The sequence below is a fragment of the Sordaria macrospora genome, chromosome 6 (assembly GCF_033870435.1).
Source record: "Sordaria macrospora chromosome 6, complete sequence".
Taxonomy (NCBI): domain Eukaryota; kingdom Fungi; phylum Ascomycota; class Sordariomycetes; order Sordariales; family Sordariaceae; genus Sordaria; species Sordaria macrospora.
The window spans coordinates 1,776,364-1,799,525 of NC_089376.1; the positions used below are offsets into that span (position 1 = coordinate 1,776,364).

At 52.8% G+C, this 23,162-nt stretch overlaps 7 protein-coding genes and 1 non-coding gene across 8 annotated transcripts; 4 read left to right on the top strand and 4 right to left on the bottom strand.

The window, feature by feature from the left end:
• Positions 1-2,246: 2,246 nt before the first annotated feature.
• On the bottom strand, positions 2,247-3,786 carry SMAC4_06374 (uncharacterized protein; the record flags this gene model as incomplete). Its single annotated transcript, XM_003344671.2, has 4 exons — positions 3,505-3,786; positions 3,388-3,431; positions 3,047-3,302; positions 2,247-2,974 (listed from the first exon to the last, which is right to left on the bottom strand). Exons 1-4 carry the CDS (start codon positions 3,680-3,682, stop codon positions 2,247-2,249), a joined length of 1,206 nt encoding a protein of 401 aa, XP_003344719.2. The 5' UTR covers positions 3,683-3,786.
• A 217-nt stretch (positions 3,787-4,003) lies between these two features.
• SMAC4_13970 lies at positions 4,004-4,095 on the bottom strand. The gene is made up of 2 exons: positions 4,060-4,095; positions 4,004-4,038 (listed from the first exon to the last, which is right to left on the bottom strand). It is a non-coding gene; the product is annotated as a tRNA-Glu (tRNA).
• A 1,454-nt stretch (positions 4,096-5,549) lies between these two features.
• Positions 5,550-7,282, top strand: SMAC4_06375 (uncharacterized protein; the record flags this gene model as incomplete). Its single annotated transcript, XM_003344672.2, has 1 exon — positions 5,550-7,282. The coding sequence occupies one exon, from the start codon at positions 5,550-5,552 to the stop codon at positions 7,215-7,217; it is 1,668 nt and encodes a 555-aa protein (XP_003344720.1). The 3' UTR covers positions 7,218-7,282.
• A 976-nt stretch (positions 7,283-8,258) lies between these two features.
• SMAC4_06376 (uncharacterized protein) lies at positions 8,259-9,979 on the bottom strand. Its single transcript, XM_003344673.3, has 3 exons — positions 9,271-9,979; positions 9,084-9,189; positions 8,259-9,021 (listed from the first exon to the last, which is right to left on the bottom strand). The coding sequence occupies exons 1-3, from the start codon at positions 9,639-9,641 to the stop codon at positions 8,557-8,559; spliced, it is 942 nt and encodes a 313-aa protein (XP_003344721.2). The 5' UTR covers positions 9,642-9,979; the 3' UTR covers positions 8,259-8,556.
• Positions 9,980-13,644: 3,665 nt separating this feature from the next.
• Positions 13,645-16,521, top strand: SMAC4_06377 (uncharacterized protein). The gene is made up of 5 exons (XM_003344674.2): positions 13,645-14,466; positions 14,532-14,769; positions 14,836-14,976; positions 15,042-16,014; positions 16,088-16,521. The coding sequence occupies exons 1-5, from the start codon at positions 14,256-14,258 to the stop codon at positions 16,271-16,273; spliced, it is 1,749 nt and encodes a 582-aa protein (XP_003344722.1). The 5' UTR covers positions 13,645-14,255; the 3' UTR covers positions 16,274-16,521.
• A 400-nt stretch (positions 16,522-16,921) lies between these two features.
• On the top strand, positions 16,922-18,855 carry SMAC4_06378 (uncharacterized protein). Its single transcript, XM_066090445.1, has 5 exons — positions 16,922-17,656; positions 17,714-17,826; positions 17,889-18,072; positions 18,158-18,503; positions 18,631-18,855. The coding sequence occupies exons 1-5, from the start codon at positions 17,078-17,080 to the stop codon at positions 18,741-18,743; spliced, it is 1,335 nt and encodes a 444-aa protein (XP_065947473.1). The 5' UTR covers positions 16,922-17,077; the 3' UTR covers positions 18,744-18,855.
• A 290-nt stretch (positions 18,856-19,145) lies between these two features.
• On the top strand, positions 19,146-20,467 carry SMAC4_06379 (uncharacterized protein; the record flags this gene model as incomplete). The annotated part of the gene is made up of 1 exon (XM_003344676.2): positions 19,146-20,467. Exon 1 carries the CDS (start codon positions 19,208-19,210, stop codon positions 20,465-20,467), a length of 1,260 nt encoding a protein of 419 aa, XP_003344724.2. The 5' UTR covers positions 19,146-19,207.
• A 461-nt stretch (positions 20,468-20,928) lies between these two features.
• Positions 20,929-21,699, bottom strand: SMAC4_06380 (uncharacterized protein; the record flags this gene model as incomplete). Its single annotated transcript, XM_003344677.1, has 1 exon — positions 20,929-21,699. One exon carries the CDS (start codon positions 21,697-21,699, stop codon positions 20,929-20,931), a length of 771 nt encoding a protein of 256 aa, XP_003344725.1.
• Between the last annotated feature and the right edge of the window lie 1,463 nt (positions 21,700-23,162).

Below are 23,162 nucleotides of genomic sequence, written 5' to 3' on the forward strand. Positions count from 1 at the left end.
GGACTTGGAGAACTATCTTTTCCTCTTCATGATTGGTCAATGAGGTTCGTTGGCGAAGGACATTGTCCCGCAATTCCCGGACGTAACCCTCATTCCGGCGTGGGAGTGCTAACCGTGAAGCATCCTTTCATAAACATTTGAGTTTAAAGAATGTCCAACAGTGAGGACCTGTCTGGTCATGGCCATTGAGCAACTGAGACCATACGGTATTCCACTCACGTCTTCAGCTCAAAGGAAGCTGGTAGTCCCATCAGCCAGGGACAACTTGGAAGATATAATGTTCGCCGCTCCTGGGCCTTGACTTTGAGATTTCCCCGGCAGAAGCCGAGGCGGGTTGTCTAGTCTCGAAGATGACGAACGATGGAGACCTGGGGGATCGAACGAACAACCGAAAATTTGGGGAAAAAGCGGACCTAGCGGTCCTCCAGATGGTAAGGTATTGCGGGGAAGCGGAGAAGTGGCACTCTGTTTTCTTTTTATCCGGGGAGCCAACGTTCTTGGCGACCATCGGCCCTGACTTTGATCCTGATGTTCGTTTCCTGGGGAACTTGGTGATCTCGCGAGCTCGCGTGCAAATCGGATGGTTGAGAGTTAATACTAGGCCCTCGAGAATGTGGGCTGAATACCGGATATTCATGGCAGTGATTCGGGCACAAAGCATGGAGACGAAATGGGTGTGCCTCTCCCTCATCGACAATGCCGGGGCCGAGATATGGAACTATGGAAAATATTCTTTGGACCTCAGCTGGGAACGTCACGACTCGAAACTGTCAGCGTGGAATACAAGCGCCACACGGAATCTGTATAAGAAGTTTTCTCCTCTTCCTTTCGGATGGATGGTTCAAGCATGCACATACCGTATCCAAGCTGTCGGGTTGGCGAACAAGACCGTCTACTGTGTAGTGTACCCTCAAGCGCAACCCTCCACTTTTATCGCTCCTTGATCTTCGTTGCCCCGGACTGGTGGAAACTGGGTGACAGTTTATTTCCCTCCTATGAGCGTTGTGTTAGGCAAGTAAGTGGGTGTAGAAGTCTATCATGGAACCATGGTGTGAAGTGCACCTCTCCAATTTGCGGCCGAGCACGTTGCGGCGGTGTTCCAGAGTTAAAAGGGGGAGATGCAGGTACGGTCTATATAGATAGATTAATTTGCGTCAATAGCGGCATCATCCCGCTGCGAGGTCCCTCGATGACGTTCCCGATGCCCCGTCATTCATCCTGCTCCAGATCGCGTTACCGTAGCAGGCAGGTCGTTCATGTCCTGCTCCCGACCCGAGTCAAGAACATTTGGTCGAGACCGCCAGTTTTTGTATGTTAGCTAGCACTCGTCAGTTGGCATCGATGCGATTATTGAAATCTCGCGGTGTATTTACCTTGCCGTTGGAAGATTTCAGGTGGATTACCGCACACAAAAAGAGAAGATAAAACGAAGAAGAAGAAAGCCATGGCCGAGACTTCCTGTTTTACGCTGACAACGGCCAACGAGCAAGGTACCCCTGGGCTACAACCCATCAAGTAGGCACTAGCAATAGTGTCGAAATGACAGGGCAGATTCGGTCAAATAAATGTGTGACATCAAGTATGGGACCGAGAACGCAAAGGATGGTGGTGGCTAGCTAGGTACCTATCTCGAGACGAAGTTACCCTGGCTCTGCCTGGCCAAGTAGTGTAAACATTAATGGAAGACGGGATTTCCCGTATCACTTATCTCAGAGGTTGCTGTTGACTCACTCCAGTCTGGGCCAGGGGGTTCTTCCGTGTGTGTTCCACTTGGTGTAAGGATACAAAGAACTCTAGTCATTGGGAGGGTTGGGGGTGGAAATAATCCTTCTGCTAGCTTGCGAGGCATGGCGGCGAAACTTCCTGTTGATTAATGCCATATTATCGCAGAGAGGACGGCTTCACATTTGTAAATACGTCCTTGAGAGTTCCTCAAAGTATTCTCGGGTTCTAACATACACTCACATACACTACCCCCGGAGCCTGTTGTTGTGGGGGAAAGTAAAACTGTGAACGTTCCAAATCATATCATGCCCAGCATGCCTACTTAGGTATAATTAATTCTTGTAGCACCGCTACAAACTGTCCGATTCCAAGCTCGCCAACCCAACGCTAATGCTACTGAACCTCGAAAGCAGAGGGGAAAAAAAAAAAAAAAAAAAGACGGAGGCGCAATGCAAAGCAAAGCAAGCCTCTCTCAGAAGAAGCACAGCCATCCATCCGTCCATCTACTGCCCTTAAGGTACTCAATAGCTCACAGCCTTCTTCGCCGCCAAATCCCACTTCCTCACCAACCTCTCAATCTGATCCTGCATATCACAGAAAATCCGAATGGCCTGGCCCAACTTCCTCTCGCTCTCGCCCGCCTCGGCCCTCGTGAACGCCAATCTCCACTGACTCTCATCCCTAATCAACTCTTTTAGCCTCAGAATATCACCATTTGGGCCCGTAATCGCCGCCGCGGCGCCCACCGTGCCCGCGCCCGGCCATCCCGCCGCCGGTGTCGCCTCCAGCTCTGTCAACAGTGGCGGGCTCACAGTGATATGCTTCACCGCCCCAGCCAGCCTCATCACCTCGTCGACGCTGGTAAGCGAAGCAGCCATGACTTGCGTCTGCGTCTGCAGGTTCAAGCTACCATGAGCGGATTTGGCGGCAGAGGTGGAAGAGGCGACTTCATCGCAGTACCGCTGGGCAGCGCCGCAAAAGAGGGCCGCCCGGTCTTTGTTGGCATCTGTGTAGGTGGTGTCGAAGTGCACGCGCAGCTCGTTGACGTAGGGCGCCACGTGGCGGCAGCCGGCATCGACGGCGAGAGCGATTTGTTCCATGCTGAAGACGATGGTGGCTAGGGTGGCGATGGAATGCAGGTTTTCGAGCAGGCGGCAGGCTTGGAGACCCTCCCAGGTGGCGGGGATCTTGATGCACACGCGCGAGGTGTCGAAGTCGGGGGAGAGGTGTTTGACGTGGGCGATGATTCCTACGTAAGTAGATTAGTAAAGGTGGTCTTCGCGATGATGCCTAGGGCAGACACATGTGTGCTTTCACTCACTCTCAGCGTTCTTGACCGTCTTCTCGATGGAATAACACCATCTCGGGTTGGTCTGGATGTGGATGAAGCCGTTCAGGTGAGGAGTGAAGCGCAGGGCAAGGCCAACGGCCAGCAGCTCGGCGGCTAACTCTTCTACTGTGGCATCGGTCTGCTTTCCAAACATCCAGTGGGCAATGGGGATGATCTCGTCGATCAGACTTTGGTAGATGAGCTTTCCGTTGGCGTCGGTTTTGGTAATTTCAGAAAGAACAATGGCCTGGGTCGTGTAAGTGAAAATGCTATGTCTCATCGCATAGTTACGCTGACATTCGATGTGATGTCCTTGGAAAGTGTAGACATACCTGATTCGATGTACAGTCCGCAAAAGGGCCGTATATGCGCGCGACTGTCCAAGTGTGTTAGTCTGTTTCCGGCGGGGATACATACATCTCTTGCCTTAGGTTGTGTTGCTTGCTTACCATGGACGTCGAGAGTGTCACAGTCGACCGTACTCAAGCCACGAAGTTGATTAAGGAGGGAAGCCATGGTGATTGGTGAGTCTTTGTGGTACAGCTTGGGTGACTCCGGTATGGGAGGAGAGTTGCAGGATAGTTGGTCAGCAATGGACCGTGTAAAATACGTGAATGGATAGAACATGGAGAATAAGTATGGGTGAGTGATTGTGAAGTGGAAATTCGATTGTTAGGATGTCCCAAAGTGCATGTTGATCTCCCACCGCCCGTTCAGGGACTGTTTGTTTGTCCAAGGCTTGGGCTATGACGACATTGGCCGATCTGCGCCGGGTAGGGCACCCGCTAATACCTGTTTGGTCACTTTGGTGTTTCAAATCGCCTAAAGCGACAAAAGGAGGGGTCCAAGCGGGATGAAAGGGGAAACAAAACAATGAACTTGACAAACACAAGGATCAGGGGAGCCAAGCTGCAAAAGGCGACGGGACGAAAAAAAAGATGTTGGAGACTCGGATACCGGGAGTCGAACCCGGGGCTGTTGAGAGAGCAGTCACTCCTGAGAAGTGAGAGTCAACGATGTTACCGCTACACCATACCCGATTGAACTGATATGGTCCGAATTGTGGTTGAGAATGGTTCTGACTATACCTTTTATCAAGTCAAACACTCCCCGCAAAAGTAGAGGTAGGCTGAGCTCGACCATGGAGGCTGAGATCAAACAGGCACATTGTGGCGGATGTCTAGCCCTGAATCCTTTAGGATAGATACCAGTTGACGTCAATTACAGTCTGCTCTTGTCCTAACAATGCATTCAAAGTCAAGAGAACATGGGGAGGGATGTTGAAGAACCGCCCGAGCCGAAGCGTGGATGTCTCGGCAGTACCTTTGATTCCTATCCATTGACCCGAATATTGTAAAACCTGCAACCATCCATCCATTCCTCGGCCTTGGTGGGACGAACTTGCTATCTGAAGGTTGACCCCTTACCGTAGTGTTAGCCGCCTAGATCACCACAGAGGTCGCAGATTTAGGACCGCCGAGTACAAGGCTGAGGAGTCCCAAATATGCAGATTCGTTCCATCCGCCGGTTGCAGAAACGGTTTGCCGTGGTGGGACAGGGAGTAAAAAGGAGGAATATAGGATAAGCGCCGGTTATAGTGTGTCGCGGCAGCTCGAACTGACGTCGTAGGTATGGATGGTGGTGTTGCGCTGTGTCGGGACTATGTACTGTCCTGGACGGTATCAGGCGCATCAAATGCACGGCAGTTTAGATTGCCAAACGTAGGTACCACGACGAACTCCCGCACGCATAACCTGATCTTTTGGTTCAATCAACGAGTCCCTGGCGAACCGCGAGACATTCTGTGCCGGAATGTGGCATTTATTTCCGAGAAGGGAGGCGCCGTAAAGACGATACTAGACAACGTGTCATTGGCGACTTAGACGCCCTTCTCCGAGAACCGGCGCTTAGAAGCCGTTCAACCAGCCATCAACGCGATGTTACAGCGGGAGAAGCAAGACTAAAGAGAAGATTCCTGTTGAGATTCTGGAACTCGAGAGATCCTTCGCTGTGCTTTCTGCTGCAGTTTAAGACATTGCGGTCATATGTCGGTCATTCGATATCTGTCTGGGTGGGGGGTTTTCGGGGGAGATGACAGAATGCAACCGTCGTCATTGACGGGGAGCTGATGATGCCAATCACGGGAAATGGAAATGGAAATGGAAATGAAAATGGAAATGCAATGAAGATGAACTGGCCCAAGCTCCCATCTTGTCCCGCTGTTTTAGCGTGCCTTGGTGGGGCTTTCTTAATTCTTAGCAGCGAGGATGGAAGCGGGACGGCAGGGCATTTGGCTTCTGTGCCGGCTCCGGTCCAATTCCCCATTCTCGATTTCTCGGCCGCCCAGTCCCGTCCCGTCCCCCCCATTTTCCCTATCCTCGATCTGGAATTCGCCCGGAACGCCAACGCCGACCCCGGTCGCTTCTCCCGATTACCCAGGCGACGGACGATGGCGATTCGAGCCGGCACCTGAAATCCTTCTCCCCTTCGAACGATGCGGCCGCCGACGTCCACCCTCCGACGCAATGTCCTCCTCGACAGAGTCGTGTGTCAACAACAGAGACTACTAGGACTACAAGTACCACGGAGCAGCAGGTTGTTGCCCAGTACTCTCAGGACTCTTATCACAACTTCACGCGCCTCTTCGGCCTCGACCACCCCTTCTTCACAACGCCTCAAGGCCGGTTATTTCGTCTCCAACGCCTTTCTCCCCTCCCGCGTCAAGACCAATGGCATCCACGACTCGGCCAGCTCGCAACGGAGCAGCACCGTAGCTGCTTCCACCACAACAACAGCAACAACAGCCGATACCGCCGACGGGTCGAGCAGCTCTACAACAACACAACCGACGACGACAACATCCACCGACCTACCACCGGTCGATAATACCCTCCTCCCCCACCGGCGCCGACAAGCTCAACGAAAGGCCGCAGCCGCCGCCGCAGCAGCAGAAGCAGCCGGCGAAACATCAACAACAACACCCCTTATAAACCCCGACGCCCCGACCGCCGACCTAGCACCCGATGCCTCGTCACAGCTCGCCGCCGCCGCCGCCTCTGCGCCCGCCGACTCCCTCAAGCGGCGCCTCTCCTCCATGCTCTCGCTGTCCAAGCCTCGCCTGACCGTGCTGGTCGTTTTGTCCGCCATGGTCCCCTACGCATTATACCCGGTCCCAGCCTTCCTGACCTCCTCGGCGCTCGACACCTCGTTGGCCCCTTCCTTGTCCCCTCTAACCCTCCTCTTCCTCACGACGGGAACCACCCTCTGCTCGGCATCCGCCAACGCGCTCAACATGCTCTACGAGCCCGACACCGACAGCAAGATGACGCGCACGCGCACGCGCCCCTTGGTCCGCCGGCTGCTGACCACCAAGGCAGCCGTCTTGTTTGCCGTAGGCTGCGGTCTTGCGGGAACGCTTGCTCTCTACTTCGGCGTCAACCCCACCGTCTCCTTCCTCGGCGCCGCCAACATCGCCCTGTACGCGGGCGCCTACACGCCCCTCAAGCGCATCAGCGCGGTAAACACGTGGGTGGGCGCCATCGTAGGCGGTATCCCCCCGCTGATGGGCTGGGCCGCAGCAGCCGGCGAGTCTGCCACCGGCGACGGGACATGGCGCGAGCTTCTTTTCGCCAGCGACGGCTCTTCGCTCGGCGGCTGGCTTTTCGCTGGCCTGCTCTTTGCCTGGCAATTCCCGCATTTCATGCCTTTGTCGTGGGGCATCCGGCACGAGTACAAGGCCGCCGGCTTGCGCATGCTGGCGTGGACGAATCCTGCCCGGAACGGGCGCGTGGCGCTGAGATACAGCCTGGCCTTCATCCCGCTTTGCGTCGGGCTCAGCGCCACGGGCGTGACGGAGTGGAGCTTCGCGGTGACGAGTCTGCCGGTCAACGCCTGGTTGGTTTGGGAGGCGATCAAGTTCTGGAGGCTGGAGGGCCACAAGGGCAGCGCGAGGGGATTGTTTTGGGCGAGCGTGTGGCACTTGCCGGTGATTATGGTGTTGGCGCTGGCGCAGAAGAAGGGTATGTGGGGGAGGGTTTGGAGGAGTGTGTTTGGACAACCTGAAGAAGAAGAAGAGGAGGGTGAGTGGATTTATGAGGATGAGGAGGAGGAGGAGGAGGTGAAGAAGGTGGGAGATGTTGGAAAGTCGGTTGTGAAGAAGTAGATGTATTTTGTACGTGTGTATATGTGTATTCTCTATGTGTTTTTGGGAAATTCTTGGTTCATCAATCATGGTATAAAAGGTATATTAAAAGAAGCAGCATATCATATCGTTGAAGGGTTGTAACAAACTGTACAAATAAGATTGTTCTATTTGCCCCCTGTAAAAGAAAAACGTAGATGAATAAACGGGAAGCAAAGATGAAGCATGAGTGTACTGTACGTGGTTTTAATGTGTACTACTGGTATGAATACTATGGGTTTCATTGACTTCTTGGTCTGAAATTTGAATGGTGCAACATGGAGGCGTTTACACTACTTGATAACTAAACTTGACTGAAAGTGGCGAGGACAAGGAGGTGCAGTGATCTCTGGCAAACTGTTTTTTGGTTGGGTCCATATTCCATTCTGTGGTATTGAAGCTTATCGAGTTACCTCATGAAATGTTACATTTCTTTTCTATGGCAAAAGATCTCCTTAGATCATCATCATCATCATCACCATCATCCTCAAGACTGTTCGACGCTGTCCTGTCTATCCATGCCATCGTAAGTGACATTTCTAATGCAAGTTTTTACTTTTCCGTTGCCCATGCTTCTGTGGTTCAAACAATGAATGATGATATCCGAACAGAAAGTGCATATCAAGAAATACGAAAAAGAGCTTTGAGATCAACAAAGAAGGCAGGAGGAAAGATGGGAAATGCCGATAAGTGACTGTGGCGTAGATAAGAGAGAGCAAGAGGGCCGGGATGGATGCATATAGAAGACGGAATGAAATTCATAGAGAGAAGAAGCTGAGGTAAGAAAATCCAGAGATGCCCATTTGTGAAGCAAAACCCAAGAACAAATGTCAGATGGATGCAATGATGATGAAAAACCCCATGTAAGAAATAGAGATAGAGATAGAGATGGAGATAGAGATAGAGATGATAAATGCATTAATGACAGAGAGCGCGTACCCTTCCTTCCTTAGGACTTGACTTTGAAGGCCAACAAAAACACCCTTGAACGCCGTTTGCGCACGCAAGGAAATAACACCGAAAACGCCTAGAAAAAAAGAAACCCGTGAAGGAAAAAAAGAAAAGAAAAAAACAGACAAAGCGATGAAACCCAGATCATACAAAACAAAACGCCTTCTTGTGCACGAACTGGGGTGTAATGAGTGTAGTATTAGCCCCCAGTAAAAAACCGCGCGTCCGTCAATGCTCCTTCCCAACCCAACCCATTCCAAGACAAAGACGAAAAGACGAGATAGGTATGATACAATGACCCTAAGGAGACATTAAGGATTGTATGTAAAGAGACAGACAGGTAAAGAAAATGCAGGAAGATGACACAATCTCAGTTGGCATCACGCCCTGAACCGCGATTGATAATGTTGTTGATACCCATATCACCCACGCTGGGAAGACGATTACCATGACCCATGTAGGGACTCGTCCCCTGGCTCGAGCCGCCGTGGTGGGCATATCCGCCGGTAGTGCCCGTGCTTGACACGCTGTTGCTGTAACCGTGGTGGGGCTGGTAACCGTAACTCTGATAGCTGCTTTGGGCGAAAGCCTGGTGAGACGGCGTGCCTCCGCTGCCGGTGCTGCCGCCGGAAGTAGAGTGTCCGCCGTGGATGGAACCAGAGGGCTCAGGGCTGCTGTAGTCATCCACGTCGTCGTCATCAATGGGCGTGAGGCCGATTCCCGAGATGCCACTGTCATCGTCATATCCTGATGAGGACTGGCCGTTTGCCAGGCGTTCTTTCCGGCCATACGAGCGAGCGTGGGACTGGATGTTCTTGAGACCGTTGGACATGCACTGTTGAAAACATGTTAGAGTTTGGCTGATACAACCAAACGGGGTGGAAAAAAAAAGCATACCTGGGCCTCGACAACGTGCCACTTCTCGCCGCACCGATCGGCCAAAGGCTTCCAGATCTCCTTGCGCATGCTCATGTATTCCTTGCTGAGACGTTCAAGCTTGAGACTGTCGAAATCGGTCTGGCCCCGGCGTTCCATCAACCGCTCATGCCTTTTCCGGCAGGCATTGCCAGTCTTGTTTGGGAACGCCTCACGCTGGATTTGGTTCCAATTCTTGCCCATGGCACGGAGGGAGAGCAGTGCTCTGTCATCGTCCTGATTCCACGCTCCAGAAGAGGCGCGATGCTGTGCCGGTAGAGGTCCGCCCACGGGTCCTCCCATGGTGGCCGTGGGAATCTGCATCGAAGATACGGCGCTGACGGCATAGGGATCGTATGAAGACATGGCCATCTGAGGAGCAGCCGCTGTCGTGGAAAGATCTCCGTAGTAGGCCGAGACCTGACGAGGTTGCTGATAGTATGACATGGTCGAAGCGGGCTGGCTAAGGGAAACTGGGATATGTTGATATTGGTGGTGGTGGTGGTGGTGGTGGGCCGATGTTCGAGCCAAATCAGGCATGATGTTCGAAGATTTGTCGACTGGTAATTCTCTTCTTCCCTGATATCGGGAAGTGGAGAAAATGAAGAGATGAAAACGAAATGATGAATAAATAGAGACCGAACAGAAAGGTCGAGTGTCGGTTGAATTAGGCGACTACCTATTAGACGATGAAGAGATGATATTCGATAGATAACAGGTAGAGACTTGATGCAAAAAAAGGAAGATGGCTCGTATCAAACGATGCAGATCAAGGAGACAGATGGTGATAAGGAAACCGAGACCCTGAAAAGGAAATGAGACCTAGGAAAACAGAAGAGAGGAGAAATGCGGATGATGGGGAAATTGTTGGGCTTGATTCAGATCAGATGGGTCTAGGAGAGGAGCAGAGGGCCGACTTATAACTGAGATGACCTCCACCTCCACGTCAACACCAAAGTGAATCCACCAGCCTAGAGGTAGTTTAGACTCGGCCAGGGAGGGCCACGGCTGCGGGTAGAGATGTAACTCTAGCATGGCTGCCGGGTTGAAAGATCTGAAACAAGGGTAGAGGAAGAGACGGAGGGCAGATTTCTGATCTTGAAACCGACAGAGTGTATCCAAACGAACGAATCTCGCCAGCAGCGGCCTTTGCTAATGGCTGGATCGTTTCGGCATGGCGTTCATCTGGAGTTGGGCGGCTACGAGAACAGGCCCTTTTGGAGTGGAGACTTGTCGTCGTCAAAAGGAGGTTTCTGGTTGGACGGCGGCTAATGCCCTATGGGGGAGCTTGGGCTGAACAGGGGTTGTGTTTACATGGGAATATGTACACTTGTGTTGTTTGGGAACTGAAAATTCCTGACATCTGGAGACTCGAAAGAGAACGTAAATTCGAGACAAAGAAGAAAGATGAGCCTGCCAGAACAGTCTGGCTTGGGGTATCTATTGACCCAACTTGGAATCACCAAGATATGACAGATTAGTGTTGGCAAAATGTTTGTTGATGTCAGCTCGTAGAAGTATCTACACTTCCAATAACGTAACGGTCAGATCGCCTGACCAATGGCAACACAGTAGGCATTGGACGTACTACGCCGCAAATCTGAAGGATAGCCAAGACAGCTCGCGGTTCGCAGGACTAGACGCAGGTACCGTTACGCCATCAGGAACGGCATATGCCACCAAACACCACCACCTCGATGGGGGTTCGAGCAATGAGGGAGATGACCCAATGGGAAAGACTGGGGAAATCGTTTGGCGGAAGCGGAAAGAGACGCACGCTTGTGGAGTGTCAAAAATAGCCGAGCGAAGCGGAAGGGATGCTGTCCTCCGTCTAGTAACAGGTTAACCGCCAGCCAGCCTTGTGCGATTCCCGAGCCCTGAAGATATCGGAGGACATGTCTCGCCTCCCGGTCCGTGTTCTCGAAAAACAGACAGACTTTGAATGTGGCAATGCCTTTGTGGATGAAACCCAGGCTGCACAAGGTATTGGGTATGAGTGTCTGGAACAGCAGAGACCAAGCCCTACGGGGCATGATGGGAAGCTCATGAACCCGCCGAGATGGCATGGCCTCGCGATGCGACCAACAGCCTAAGGGACGCGGTACGGGGTCGCCGGCCGTCATGGCAAGCAGCAGTGAAAGAAAAGGTCCAACAAGCTTAATCCATCTGCCGGGGACACCCCGAAGGACCCGGCAGAACGGAACTGGCTGAAAATGAGTTTAGGTAGACGCTCAATGGCAGGGTAGCATGAACCGACTGCGTGAAGCGCGATGACAAGATGAAGCTCGAAAAGCTGTCGAATTCCCGCTTTTGAGCGTCAATGATGTTGCACCTTGGGTAGTGCCCAATCCTCCAAGGGACCAGCGTGGGATTTTGGCCGCCAACAAGGGGCAGCAAATGCAGCAAGCATCGGGACAGCGGAATATACTGTGTGGGTAGGAGTAGTAGCATTGCGTTGTCTTTGCCGCGAAAGTGTTTGCATGTTGAACTGAAGGGACCGCAGATCGCAGCCAGTCAACCTCAAACGCGCCCCCACTGTCAACAACAATGAAGGAATTTGGAAGTCGGAGAATGCCGTACCTTTGTGACTGCTACTCATAGTAAAGGTACGTACATAGTAAGCATCAGATTGTCAGTGAAGACTTACCTCTTCAAGAAGAAGTCGAAAAAAAAAAGATGAAACGGGAAGACAAGTTTGACGGAGATTGAGGTGTCGTCGGATTGGCTCGACTTCAATGACGGCGGCTCGACATCTCGCATCGCGGTCGTTCCCGCCTTCCATGACACTTGCCTGGTTTGGCTTGGGGTCCGAACGGAAATTAACATTTCGAATCGCCCACCGAAAATTGAACAGGCGCGCGTCAAGAAGGGGAGGAGCGACAGTGACTGCATCACGGCGCCATTGCACTTTCCCAGCGTTGCAGCGTCACAGTCGCAGTCGCAGTCGTTGTCGATCTGGGGAACAGAGGACGGAGGAAAGAGCCAAGGTGGGGGCTGATCTTCGTCTACCCGAGGGTGGCACGTGCGCTCGCTTGAACTGTCCAAGATCGGTTCTGTTTTGTCATGTTAAAACTTCTGCTGGGTTTCTGGCGAAACTAACGCGAAAAAGATAACAATGTACTAACAGATAACATCTGAATGCATCTGCCGTTAGCGCCCTTACTTTGCAGCCACGATTCCTGCGTCTTGTGAGGGCCACAGCGGTTTTCCATATTCAACGCATCTTTAAGTTCTTCCACCTCGTCGACAAAGGGTTTTAAAATCCGAATACACTCAAAACAAACGCTGGGGATTATGTTGTTTACCCCGTTTTGACTCTTACCATAGTTCTTCGCCGCACTCGTTTCCCATCGCCTCTTGATGATTCTTGCTGAAAATGAGGTGGGTGTACGATATGAGAACCAGCCGGTCCCAAACTGTCCTTGTTGGCCTCCTTCGCCGCTTCAGCTGCCGTGAACGAAGCCGATCGGGGCACTTTACCGCGGCTCAGTCGTTGAGTTGATAACGACGGCGTCCAAACTCGTTCGCTTGCACCATTCTTCTCTGGGACAACACTACATCCGCCGGTGTGTACCCGATAGCAAGTGTTGTCGCAGGTCCTAGACCGACGTTTGCATGTTTGGATCCTGTCAGCTTGCCGTTTGGGATGACCGGGCCCGGGTTGGCGGAATCATAAACCCCTTGATGTACGTTGAAGGCGTTGTTGCATGTCGAGCCATCACCGGCAGTTACCCTACACGGCACGACAACAATGTCAATGTTGTTCAGGACGCCCAACGCAAAGCTACGGCCCCTGCAATCTTCAAGCCAAACGTTCAATGTTAATACACCAGAGACTTATATATGATAGCCTTCATGCGCCAACTCGGAGTCTTGGACAAGCTTGTGTGACAAGTGTCGACGGGCGGGCGGAAGCCAAGGACGCCATAAAGCTTCACCTAGCCATCCAGAGCCTTGAGACCGAAGCTAAGCCTTTTCAACCGTTACGCTAACGCTCCCCGGAAAAGTATCGTTCGACACCATCACGACTCCCATGTGAAAGGAACAAAATCTTCAATCCACAATGACCCTGAAATCCTCTCCTCCACGTTCCTAAACCGCGACCAATGGGCATTTTACATAATCCGGGGTACAGCGGACCAATGGGCCTTGCTTGGGATATATCAACCGATTCAGGCTAATTGCCAGCTTGCCTGTCCCAGCCTGTTCGCTTTTCCATTACGCTTGTGACCACGCACCAGCTCGACCAGCTTCCCCAACCGGCGTCCTACTCGCCCCTTGATACGCCGTATTTGGAGCAGATCTGCACCATGGTCGTTGGCCTTCAAGTTCACTGACCTCCCCGCCTTGGCGCTATCACCAACTGCATTCACTCTACGAGAGCCCGGGCACGCCTCTTCAGACTGTCATAGTGTCTCCTTGACAGCTCAGACCGCATAGTCTCATCTCCCGGTCGTCGATGACAACTATTCGCGGGTTCGGATGTTATAACGGCTGCTACCGTTCGAGTGCGAGCTCGACGTTCCACGACCTAGATAATTTGGACGGGTGAGGTTCATATAAACTCAACTCCGTGCCACCGAAGTACGGCACGGAATGCATGCAGAAGCACCCATGTCGATGGGATTATCACCCGGCCCTACCCCTCATCTTCCCCCAGATGGTGTTGACAGTGTGGTTGGAAGGTTACAGTCTCTCGGCATGGAAAAGACCGACTATTACCGGGGCTGCTTGCGATGCGTGTGGTGCGGTTCTATATGATGCGCACCGGTAATATCACACGCTTACGCTTGAGTTAAATCCATAATACTGTGATGGGTTCTCTTCCAGTTCTAGACTGGCGCGTTGATGCAGGGCTTGTGACATGCTCAGCGTCCCTACCAAAGATTGTGCTGACAAGACTGGGTTAGTGTTCCATCTGGACGCTGTCCGTTGACATTAAATACTCTTCAATCGCCCCTCTCCGAAGTTGTGGTTCACATCTGGTTACCAGCCTTACCATTGGTATCATTGGCCATTCTTGTCATTACGCTTTGTCCTCGCCAGCAGGCTTGTTCATTGTCACTTACCCAGTCAAGTTGACCGAACAGGGTTTTTACTCCACCAAAGTATATCCAGCTATAAGAGACAAGCGAAAGTCGACTTTTAGGCAAGATGGGCGGCGGAGGCGGCTCCGGCGCAGCCGGCTTTTATGATGCCGCTCTACAGAGGCGTGAGGCCATGATGGGGAAGAGTGGCCCTGGAGCGCTTGTCAAGAATTTTCGAGTCTTCTCTATCGCCTGCTTCGCATGTATCGGTGGTGTCCTCTATGGGTACAACCAAGGAATGTTCTCGGGAGTGCTCGCCATGCCAGCCTTCCAGAAGCGTGAGTTGCTTTCCTTGAACTTGAGATCGCTGACTGTCGCTAATATGACTGATGACTGTCAACAGACATGGGCGAATACGATCCGATAGACCCCAACGCGAGTCAGACGAAGAAGGGTTGGCTAACGGCAATTCTTGAGCTTGGTGCCTGGCTCGGCACGCTTTTGTCTGGGTTCATGGCAGAGGTTCTTTCGAGAAAGTACGGCGTGCTAGTGGCATGCTTGGTTTTCATGCTGGGTGTGATCATCCAAGCTACGTCTATGTCCGGGGGACACGAGACCATTCTTGCCGGACGATTCATCACGTACGTTTCACCTGATTATCCTCGAAGTGCCCCATCTACACCTACTAACTCGACATTGCTCCATAGAGGTATGGGTGTCGGATCCTTGGCCATGATCATTCCCATCTATAATTCGGAAGTTGCACCGCCTGAGGTTCGTGGAGCTCTTGTTGCTCTCCAGCAGTTGGCTATCTGTTTTGGTATCATGGTCAGCTTCTGGATCGACTAGTAAGTCTCTCTCACACTTGGGTTTTTATCCAAACGTGGGATCGCTGACACATGATATCACGCAGCGGAACCAACTACATCGGCGGTACCAAGCTCGAGACCCAATCGGACGCCGCCTGGCTTGTGCCAATTTGCCTACAACTTGCCCCGGCTCTCATCCTTTTCTTCGGCATGATGTTTATGCCCTTCTCCCCACGCTGGCTGATTCACCATGGTCGCGAGGCAGAAGCTCGCAAGGTACTCTCCAACCTCCGTGGCCTGTCTCAGGACCATGAACTTGTCGAGCTTGAGTTCCTTGAGATCAAGGCCCAATCTCTTTTCGAGAAACGCAGCATTGCCGAGCTATTCCCGGAGTTGCGGGAGCAGACAGCCTGGAACATCTTCAAGCTCCAGTTCGTGGCTATCAAGAAGCTCTTCCAGACGAAAGCCATGTTTCGACGTGTTATCGTGGCGACCGTTACCATGTTCTTCCAGCAGTGGTCTGGTATCAATGCGGTTCTCTACTACGCCCCGCAAATCTTCAAGCAGCTTGGACTCGGCGATAACACAACCTCACTCCTGGCTACGGGTGTAGTAGGTATTGTCATGTTCGTCGCTACGGTTCCTGCAGTACTGTGGATCGACCGTGTTGGCCGTAAGCCCGTGCTTACTATCGGTGCAATCGGGATGGCTACCTGCCATATCATCATTGCTGTCATCGTTGCCAAGAATATTGACCAATGGGAAACCCATAAGGCTGCTGGCTGGGCTGCCGTAGCCATGGTCTGGCTGTTCGTCATTCACTTCGGATACTCTTGGGGCCCTTGTGCCTGGATCATCGTTGCCGAGATCTGGCCATTGAGCACCAGACCGTATGGTGTCGCACTTGGGGCTTCGAGCAACTGGATGAACAACTTTATCGTTGGCCAGGTCACGCCGGATATGCTGACCGCGATCCCGTACGGAACCTATATTATCTTCGGAGTGTTGACGTATATGGGTGCCGCCTTCATTTGGTTCTTTGTGCCGGAAACTAAGAGATTGACCTTGGAGGAAATGGTGAGTGCCTTCCACGAGATATATGCCCATCATTCGAACTGGCTGAATGCCATAACTAATTCCAACTTCACAGGACATCATCTTCGGGTCCGAAGGCACTGCGCAGGCCGACAATGAGCGCATGGCGGAGATTAATAACGAGATTGGCCTTACCCAATTCTTGCGAGGTGATGGTGCCAACCACGGCGCGGCTACTGGAAGCGATACTGGTTATGGTGCGGAGAAGGAGAAGAGCGAGCACTATGCTCAACGCGTATAAGTCGCCGGCAATCATTGACACAACATGTCATTCTCTTAGCTCGCCTTTCAAAAGGTGCGCCGTCCCAGGTTTGAGAATGGTCCGTCCGGCTTTATCCCCCTTGAAAGTTTACAGCAGATAGAGTTATACGAAGACTGCTCAACATAGAACATTGTGAAGCGCAAGATATGAGATATGTTCTCGTACCGAATAAAGATATCCGTCTCTCATCTGCCTTACGGAGAATTCGTATTCCGGAAATTCGGGTACATCAGCAGCACGTACCACGAAGTGCGTCCGGGTGCTGCAGGTCGTTCATGTCCGCAAATAGTGCACGGGCTTCTTGCTTTCGGTTCATCTGACGATATCCTGACGTTCGCGGACTCGTTCGCGAGCTGGGAACCCACAAGATGAACGTTCAAGTGACGTAATGTCAGTTGAGACTAACCCTGTTGGCACACTACACTGGCTGTGCCTACTGGCTACCAGGACATACCTGACCAGGTAAGGGTGGTACCTGACTGGAGGAGTTTGGTACCTTTGGTACCGAAGTACCCGATACAATTATATATACCGTAGGAGTAGTGGTATAAGTATATAAGTACTTAGGAGAGCCTAATGGGTATATAGTTGCGGGTTCCCCGCTCCTAAATAGAAGTAGCTTTCTCCATCAATCAATTGCACTTTGTACACTCAAGTCTTTTCAAGCGCTACGCTTACAAACCCAGCCAGCTCCATCTCTCTCAATACTTATTCCAGGCATTTCCTTTTCCCTTCATTGTATCAACAAAGGTCCTCGAAGCTCACCCCAGCTCACCCTAGCTCATGTCCTTCGTCCTAGCTCGCACTCAACCTTTAACCTCGAGGCTTTTCACATCGCCGAGTCGTCGCACTCAAGTTTCCCTTCACCGAACAGCTTCAGCTTTCTTCTCAACAACCACCAAAATGGGCGCCCTCACCGAAAACCTCGAGTTCCCCTTCCGCCGCGCCTCCGGCCTCGACCCTCCCCCGGAGTTCGCCCGTCTGCGCAAGATCGATCCCGTCTCGCAGGTCCGCCTCTTCGACGGCAGCCTCGCCTGGATGGTGACCAAGTACCACGACGTCTGCCAGGTGGCCACGGATGAGCGGCTGTCCAAGGAGCGCACACGGCCCGGCTTCCCCGAGCTAAGCGCGGGCGGAAAGGAGGCGGCCAAGAACCGGGCCACGTTCGTGGACATGGATCCGCCCAAGCACATGCAGTATCGTGGCATGGTTCAGCCCATCTTCAACATTGAGCATATCCAGGAGCTGAAGCCTTACATCCAGAAGACGGTGGATGACTTGCTGGAGAAGATGAAGAGTAAGGGATGTGAGGGGGGGCCGGTGGATTTGGTGCAGAATTTTGCGTTGCCGGTGCCTTCTTATGTGAGTTCTGGTCCGTCTGTCTAGGTGGAGGACAAAAATGCTGATGGATATGCGCAGATCATCTATACCATCCTTGGCGTCCCGTTTGAGGACCTCGAGTTTTTGACCCAGCAGAACTCAATCCGTACGAACGGAAGTTCAACAGCGCGTGAGGCGTCTGCTGCTAATCAGTACGTTTTTTTAATGTCCATGGCGTTTCCAATTTATACATGCGTAACTGATATCATCACAGGGAGCTCCTCGGCTACCTCCGCCGCCTAGCTGAGGATCGTCTGAAGGAACCCAAGGACGACTTGATCAGCAAACTCATGACGGAGCAAGTCAAGACCGGCAAACTCGACGTCCCCGATGCCGTCCAGATGGCTTTTCTCTTGCTAGTGGCCGGCAATGCCACCATGGTGAACATGATTGCCTTGGTTCGTTTCCCCCCACTACCCACCATCCTTTCCATTTCATAGGTATCAAACCTCACTAACCACGCTCTTCTTTCCACACACACAGGGCATCGTAACCCTCTTTCAGAACCCCTCCCAACTCGAAGAACTCAAGCGCGACCCCTCCGTCATCCCCGGCTTCGTCGAAGAGCTCAGCCGGTTCCACACGGCTTCGGCCATGGCCATCCGCCGCGTCGCCAAGGAGGACCTCGAGATCGGCGGCAGGACCATCAAGAAGGGTGAGGGCGTCATTGCCTCCAACTTGTCGGCCAACCGCGACGAGGAGGTCTTCAAGGACGCGGACAAGTTCGATATGCATCGCGAATGGCCTGAGAGGGAGCTGGGCTTTGGGTGGGGAGAACATAGGTGTATCGCGGAGTTTTTGGCCAAGGCGGAGATGAGGGCTGTCTTTGGTGAGTTTGCTCTTGTGTTCTACTGTTGTCCAGTGCTTGCTGGATCAGGGGGAAGTCCGGTGCAGTAGTGTGAACGGTATGATGCTTTGGGAAGTGACTGACTGACTTTTGTCTCACGAATTCTTAGGAACCATCTTCAAGAAGTTGCCGAATCTCAAGATTGCGGTACCCATGGACAAGATCGAGTACACGCCTCTCGATCGCGATGTTGGAATCGTTAAGTTGCCTGTCACATGGTAAGTTTGGAGAGCCAGAGTCTATTAACACAACATGGTTTGGATGTAATGTAATGTAATATAATGTAATGTAATGGCAGAGTCAGCTGTATACTAAATGGAAGCCGAAACTCCCGCCCCTGTCGTGCCTTCCCTTTCCATATAAAGATGCCCTTGGGTTTTGCTCTTACTCCTTCATTTTTACATACAAACTCTCCAATATCCAGTATTATGTTGTGATATCTGACGTAACCGATACCTTGGCACTCCATCAAGCCAGGCACCCCATGCGGAACGGGCCGAAACTGAAACGGTGATATCCGAGGTGAGTGACTCACTTCCGACACAACAAAATTTTGAGGATGAGTCAAGGAAATCCGAAAGACAAAAGCGAATGGCCTTCCTTCGCTTCATCAAAAGACACAAGTAAACAAAGCACCTTCTGAAGCTTCTCAAATTTCCCTCTCCCAATCCAACTAACCCTTCACCATGGCCTCATCACCGTCACCTCCCCGGCCCCGGGACACCGTCCTCGTCACGGGATCCTCCGGCCATCTCGGCCGGGCCCTGATGCTTTCCCTCCCGTCCTACGGCTACACCCCAATCGGCATCGACATCAAGCCCAGCTCAACTGCCACTTTCATCGGGTCCTGCGGCGACGCCTCCCTTCTACAAAACCTCTTCAACCCCAGCTGGCTTCGCGCCCAACCTGAGATCTCTTCTTCCTCCAACGATCCCAATGGAATCGAACCCATCTCGCACATCATCCACTGCGCAACGCTGCACAAGCCGCATATCGAGTCTCACACCAAAGCGCAGTTCGTCCAGACGAACATCGCTGATACGTTGACGTTGCTTGAGGCGGCTGCTGCTACCATTACAACTACCACTTCCGAATCACCAGAGACAGAAAGCAAGAAGGAAGAAAAGACAACAATCAAATCATTCACCTACATCTCCACCACCTCCACCTTCGGCCGTTCCCTCTCCCCCCTCTCCTCCGTACCTGGCGCGCCCAAACCAGCAGCCCACATAACCGAAAAAACCCCCTGCCTTCCTAAAAACATCTACGGCCTGACGAAATCCAGCGCCGAAGATTTGTGCTACCTCATCTCCTCCCAATCCTCGCTTCCAGCAGTAGTCCTCAAAACCTCGCGCTTCTTCCCCGAAGCCGACGACGACGCCGACCGTCGCGCTTCCCTGCCGGATGATGAGAACCTCAAGCTCTGCGAGCTGGCTTATAGGAGGGTGGACATAGCTGATATCGTGTCTGCGTGTGTGGCTTCTATTAGGGCGCAGACTCGTCCTCGTCTTCCCAGCACAGAGGGAGAGGGAGAGGGAAAGGGAGAGGGACCAAAAAGGATCAAGTTCGGGAAATACATAATCAGTGGCCCCTCTCCCTTTTTGGACCTGTCACCTGAAGATTGGGTAGCGTTGAATACCACTTCTGAATCAGACCCAAATGCAGGGGCAGAAAAGGTGTTTGCGGAAGTGGCGGAGAGGTTGTGTCCAGGGATAGGGGAGATGATGGCACGGAAAAAGGGGTGGAAGTGGCTGAGCAGGGTGGATAGGGTTTATGACTCTCGCAAGGCTATGGATGAGAAAGAATTGGGGTGGAAGCCCGAGTGGACTTTTCAGCGGGCGCTGGAGAGGATTATGAGGGGAGAGGAGTGGAGGAGTGGGTTAACGGCCGAGGTGGGCAAGTTGGGGTATCATGATCGGGCTTGGGGGGTTTATACTACTGAGTGAGTGAGAGGCATGGAGGGAGTTAAGGGGAGGTTAGGAAGGAAGGAAGGTGGGAAGGATTGGGCATCGTGCGCATAAAAGGTGAAGAGGAAAAAGGGGGTGGCCCGTGCGTTCGGGAGGGATCATCCAGATGTAAACAAATGATTGAAACATAGGCACAGGGAGAAGGAGTAATGGGTACTAACTGTCTGCATTAAGTCTCACTGGACGATACGTAGCTATGAAAACCTGGACCATGCGAAAAAGAAACGTAACTTGGCTAAGAAATTGCCGGAGAACCACGAGCAGAAACTGAACTAAACCGAACTGAACCCATTTTAAGAAGCGCACGACTTTCCCACCACCGGCGTGTATGAGAAAACCACAATCATCCCTCCTACCTCCCTTTTATTAAAAGCAAGGAAAATGCCACTAAATCTCTCCCTATCTCCCTCTCTTCATCTCGAATACCCCCAGTCAATCGATCAATCCTTGGTAACGTAAAGATAAACCACCGGCTTCTGTCCCGGCAGCCCACTCCTGCTCTTATCCCAACCCAGATCCTTGCAAGTCTTTTGCAGCAGCTCCTTATCGTCCCCACGGAACGCCAGCCCGCGATACCACCGTCCGTTCCCGCCCTGCACCACCTCAAACAGCTTGTTCTTCTTCTTGCTCGGGTTGCAGGCGCCGAAGCCGTACATGAGCTCCTGCACCGTGGTGCTGACGGGCACGTGGCAGGCGTGAAACGGCAGGCGCGCGTTGGGCGGCTGGTGCCACGGCGGGGTGGCGCCGCACTTGAACACGTGGATCTTGGTGTGCTCCGGCGGGAAGAAGTAGTTGTAGCCCGGCTCGCACCCGACGCCGCCCGTGCTGTTCATCATGTTGGAGGCGGGCATGTTGGGGTTGATCACCGGGTAGGGCTGGGGGGTGCGGCCGCTGCCGCCTAGGCCGGAGATGTACTGGTAGGGCTGCGGGAAGGCGGAGGGGGTGGCGGCCATGGCGCTGCCCCAGGCGGGAGGAGCGGCGGCTGGGGCTGCGACGGCGGGCTGCGCGTAGTACGCGGGTGCGACTGCGGGTTGAGGAGCGGCGAAGCCATAGGCGGGAGCACCGGGGGCTGGCACCATGCCGGGGAAACCACCGGCTGGGTTGGGAACGGAACCGGGAGGGTAAGCGCCGGGACGGGGAGTGCGAGGAGGGGGAGGGCCGGGGTCACGGCCGAAGGCTGGGTTGGAGCCACCGCCGAGAACGAAAGACATCTTGATAGATAGATGTATGTGCCTAGTAGTTGCTGTGTGGGTAAACGTTGACCCAGGTCTGTTGAATAGGATCCCAGAGTCTTTGCAAGCCTCCGGGAGCAGGGAAAGAAGGGATGTAAGTCCGGTGATCCTGTTGGGTAGCGTTCGCGTTGACTCTAGCTAGAACAAGGGCACGCTGACGGAGATAGGCGAAGTCAGAATCCTCGCTTCCTGTTTCGCTGTGGGCGTAGTTGTCCTCGTGCTCGGTGTCGTACTGATCAACAAAGCGAGAAAGTGCTCGATCTGCCAATGTTAGCTTTTCAGCCCAGGTGTGGTCAAGAATTTCGATAACTTACCCTCTTCAGCGTGAAAATCCTCGTAAGTCTCTTCAGATTCTTCGGGTTTGTCGCCAAGGAAGATCTCAGTCTGCCAGAGGATACGGTCGTTGGCGTCGTAGAAAGCACCAAGGACAAGAACAGCCCAACAGCGCTGGTCGGGGGATGCGTGGGTGACCCGAGTAATAACGCACTTGACGGCCGGGTACGGCAAATCTACAGTAGCTTCCCACTCTTCGATATGAGGAGAGGCCACGGTTGAGGTTAGGTGTCGGCGGTCTCCCAAAGTCGAGAGGACTGCCGGTTAAAGGAGTGAGTGTAAGGGCTGAGGATGGATATTCTGAGGGCAATACACTGGATAGTGAGGAGTGGTCGAGAGAAAGCTTGTCAGGTCGATGATCTTGTTTGTGGTGATGAGGAGAGAGAGGAAAGGAATAGAAGGGGTGTACGACGTAGGCTTTATGTACTCGAAGGGACGGCGGTTTTTCGACAATGAGTTTGCCAACTTCATGATACGATTGCTGTAAGAAGACTCCCGGTGATCGAGTTCTGTGACAGGATGAGGCCATATCGCTATCCTCTGGGTAACCAGGACGGTGAAGAGACGACTGGTCGGGTTGTTGGTGACAATGCCAACAAGTGATAATTTCCCTGACGGACAGCCTGGGCAGCTCGGTTCCCTGATATGGTAGAACTCCGAGACCGAACGGTTCCTGATCATGAAGACGTCTGCCCCATCTTGTCATGTCATGGAAACATCTATCCGGCGAGTCGGGGCCTCGACGCACATCGGACTGATGATCGCGTTCTCCCATCACTGATAACGAGGGGCCGGTGACTCGGTGTTTGCCATCCTTGACCGGCCGAATCTGAGCACGCCATGCTCTGGAACCCCTAGCCAGTCATCCATAACGTCCAAGGAGATAGCCAACGACCGGAAATGTTGGATAATGGATCAGCTGGCGCAGAACGACGAGAGATGGACCGACGCAGTGTGACAACCGAGGTTTCGAAGACTGGCTCGAGTCACTACAATCAATGCCATCTCTGTATGGGGTACGGGCTGCCTTGAGATGCGTTTGGAGAGTGAATCACCGATCATGCATCCCTCAACCAGATGAGGTGTTGGTGCAGTTGGTAACACCGATG

Excerpts from the sequence above, each read along its gene's own strand:
- SMAC4_06376 (XM_003344673.3), bottom strand. The coding sequence starts at position 9,641 with ATGCCTGATTTGGCTCGAACATCGGCCCACCACCACCACCACCACCAC. Across the intron at positions 9,190-9,270 it reads AACCAAATCCAGCGTGAGGC|TCTCAAGCTTGAACGTCTCA; the intron begins GTTCCCAAACAA and ends CGATTTCGACAG. Across the intron at positions 9,022-9,083 it reads GGCACGTTGTCGAGGCCCAG|TGCATGTCCAACGGTCTCAA; the intron begins GTATGCTTTTTT and ends TGTTTTCAACAG.
- SMAC4_06377 (XM_003344674.2), top strand. The coding sequence starts at position 14,256 with ATGGGCGGCGGAGGCGGCTCCGGCGCAGCCGGCTTTTATGATGCCGCT. Across the intron at positions 14,467-14,531 it reads CATGCCAGCCTTCCAGAAGC|ACATGGGCGAATACGATCCG; the intron begins GTGAGTTGCTTT and ends GACTGTCAACAG. Across the intron at positions 14,977-15,041 it reads GTCAGCTTCTGGATCGACTA|CGGAACCAACTACATCGGCG; the intron begins GTAAGTCTCTCT and ends GATATCACGCAG.
- SMAC4_06378 (XM_066090445.1), top strand. The coding sequence starts at position 17,078 with ATGTCCTTCGTCCTAGCTCGCACTCAACCTTTAACCTCGAGGCTTTTC. Across the intron at positions 17,657-17,713 it reads CGTTGCCGGTGCCTTCTTAT|ATCATCTATACCATCCTTGG; the intron begins GTGAGTTCTGGT and ends GGATATGCGCAG. Across the intron at positions 18,073-18,157 it reads TGGTGAACATGATTGCCTTG|GGCATCGTAACCCTCTTTCA; the intron begins GTTCGTTTCCCC and ends CCACACACACAG.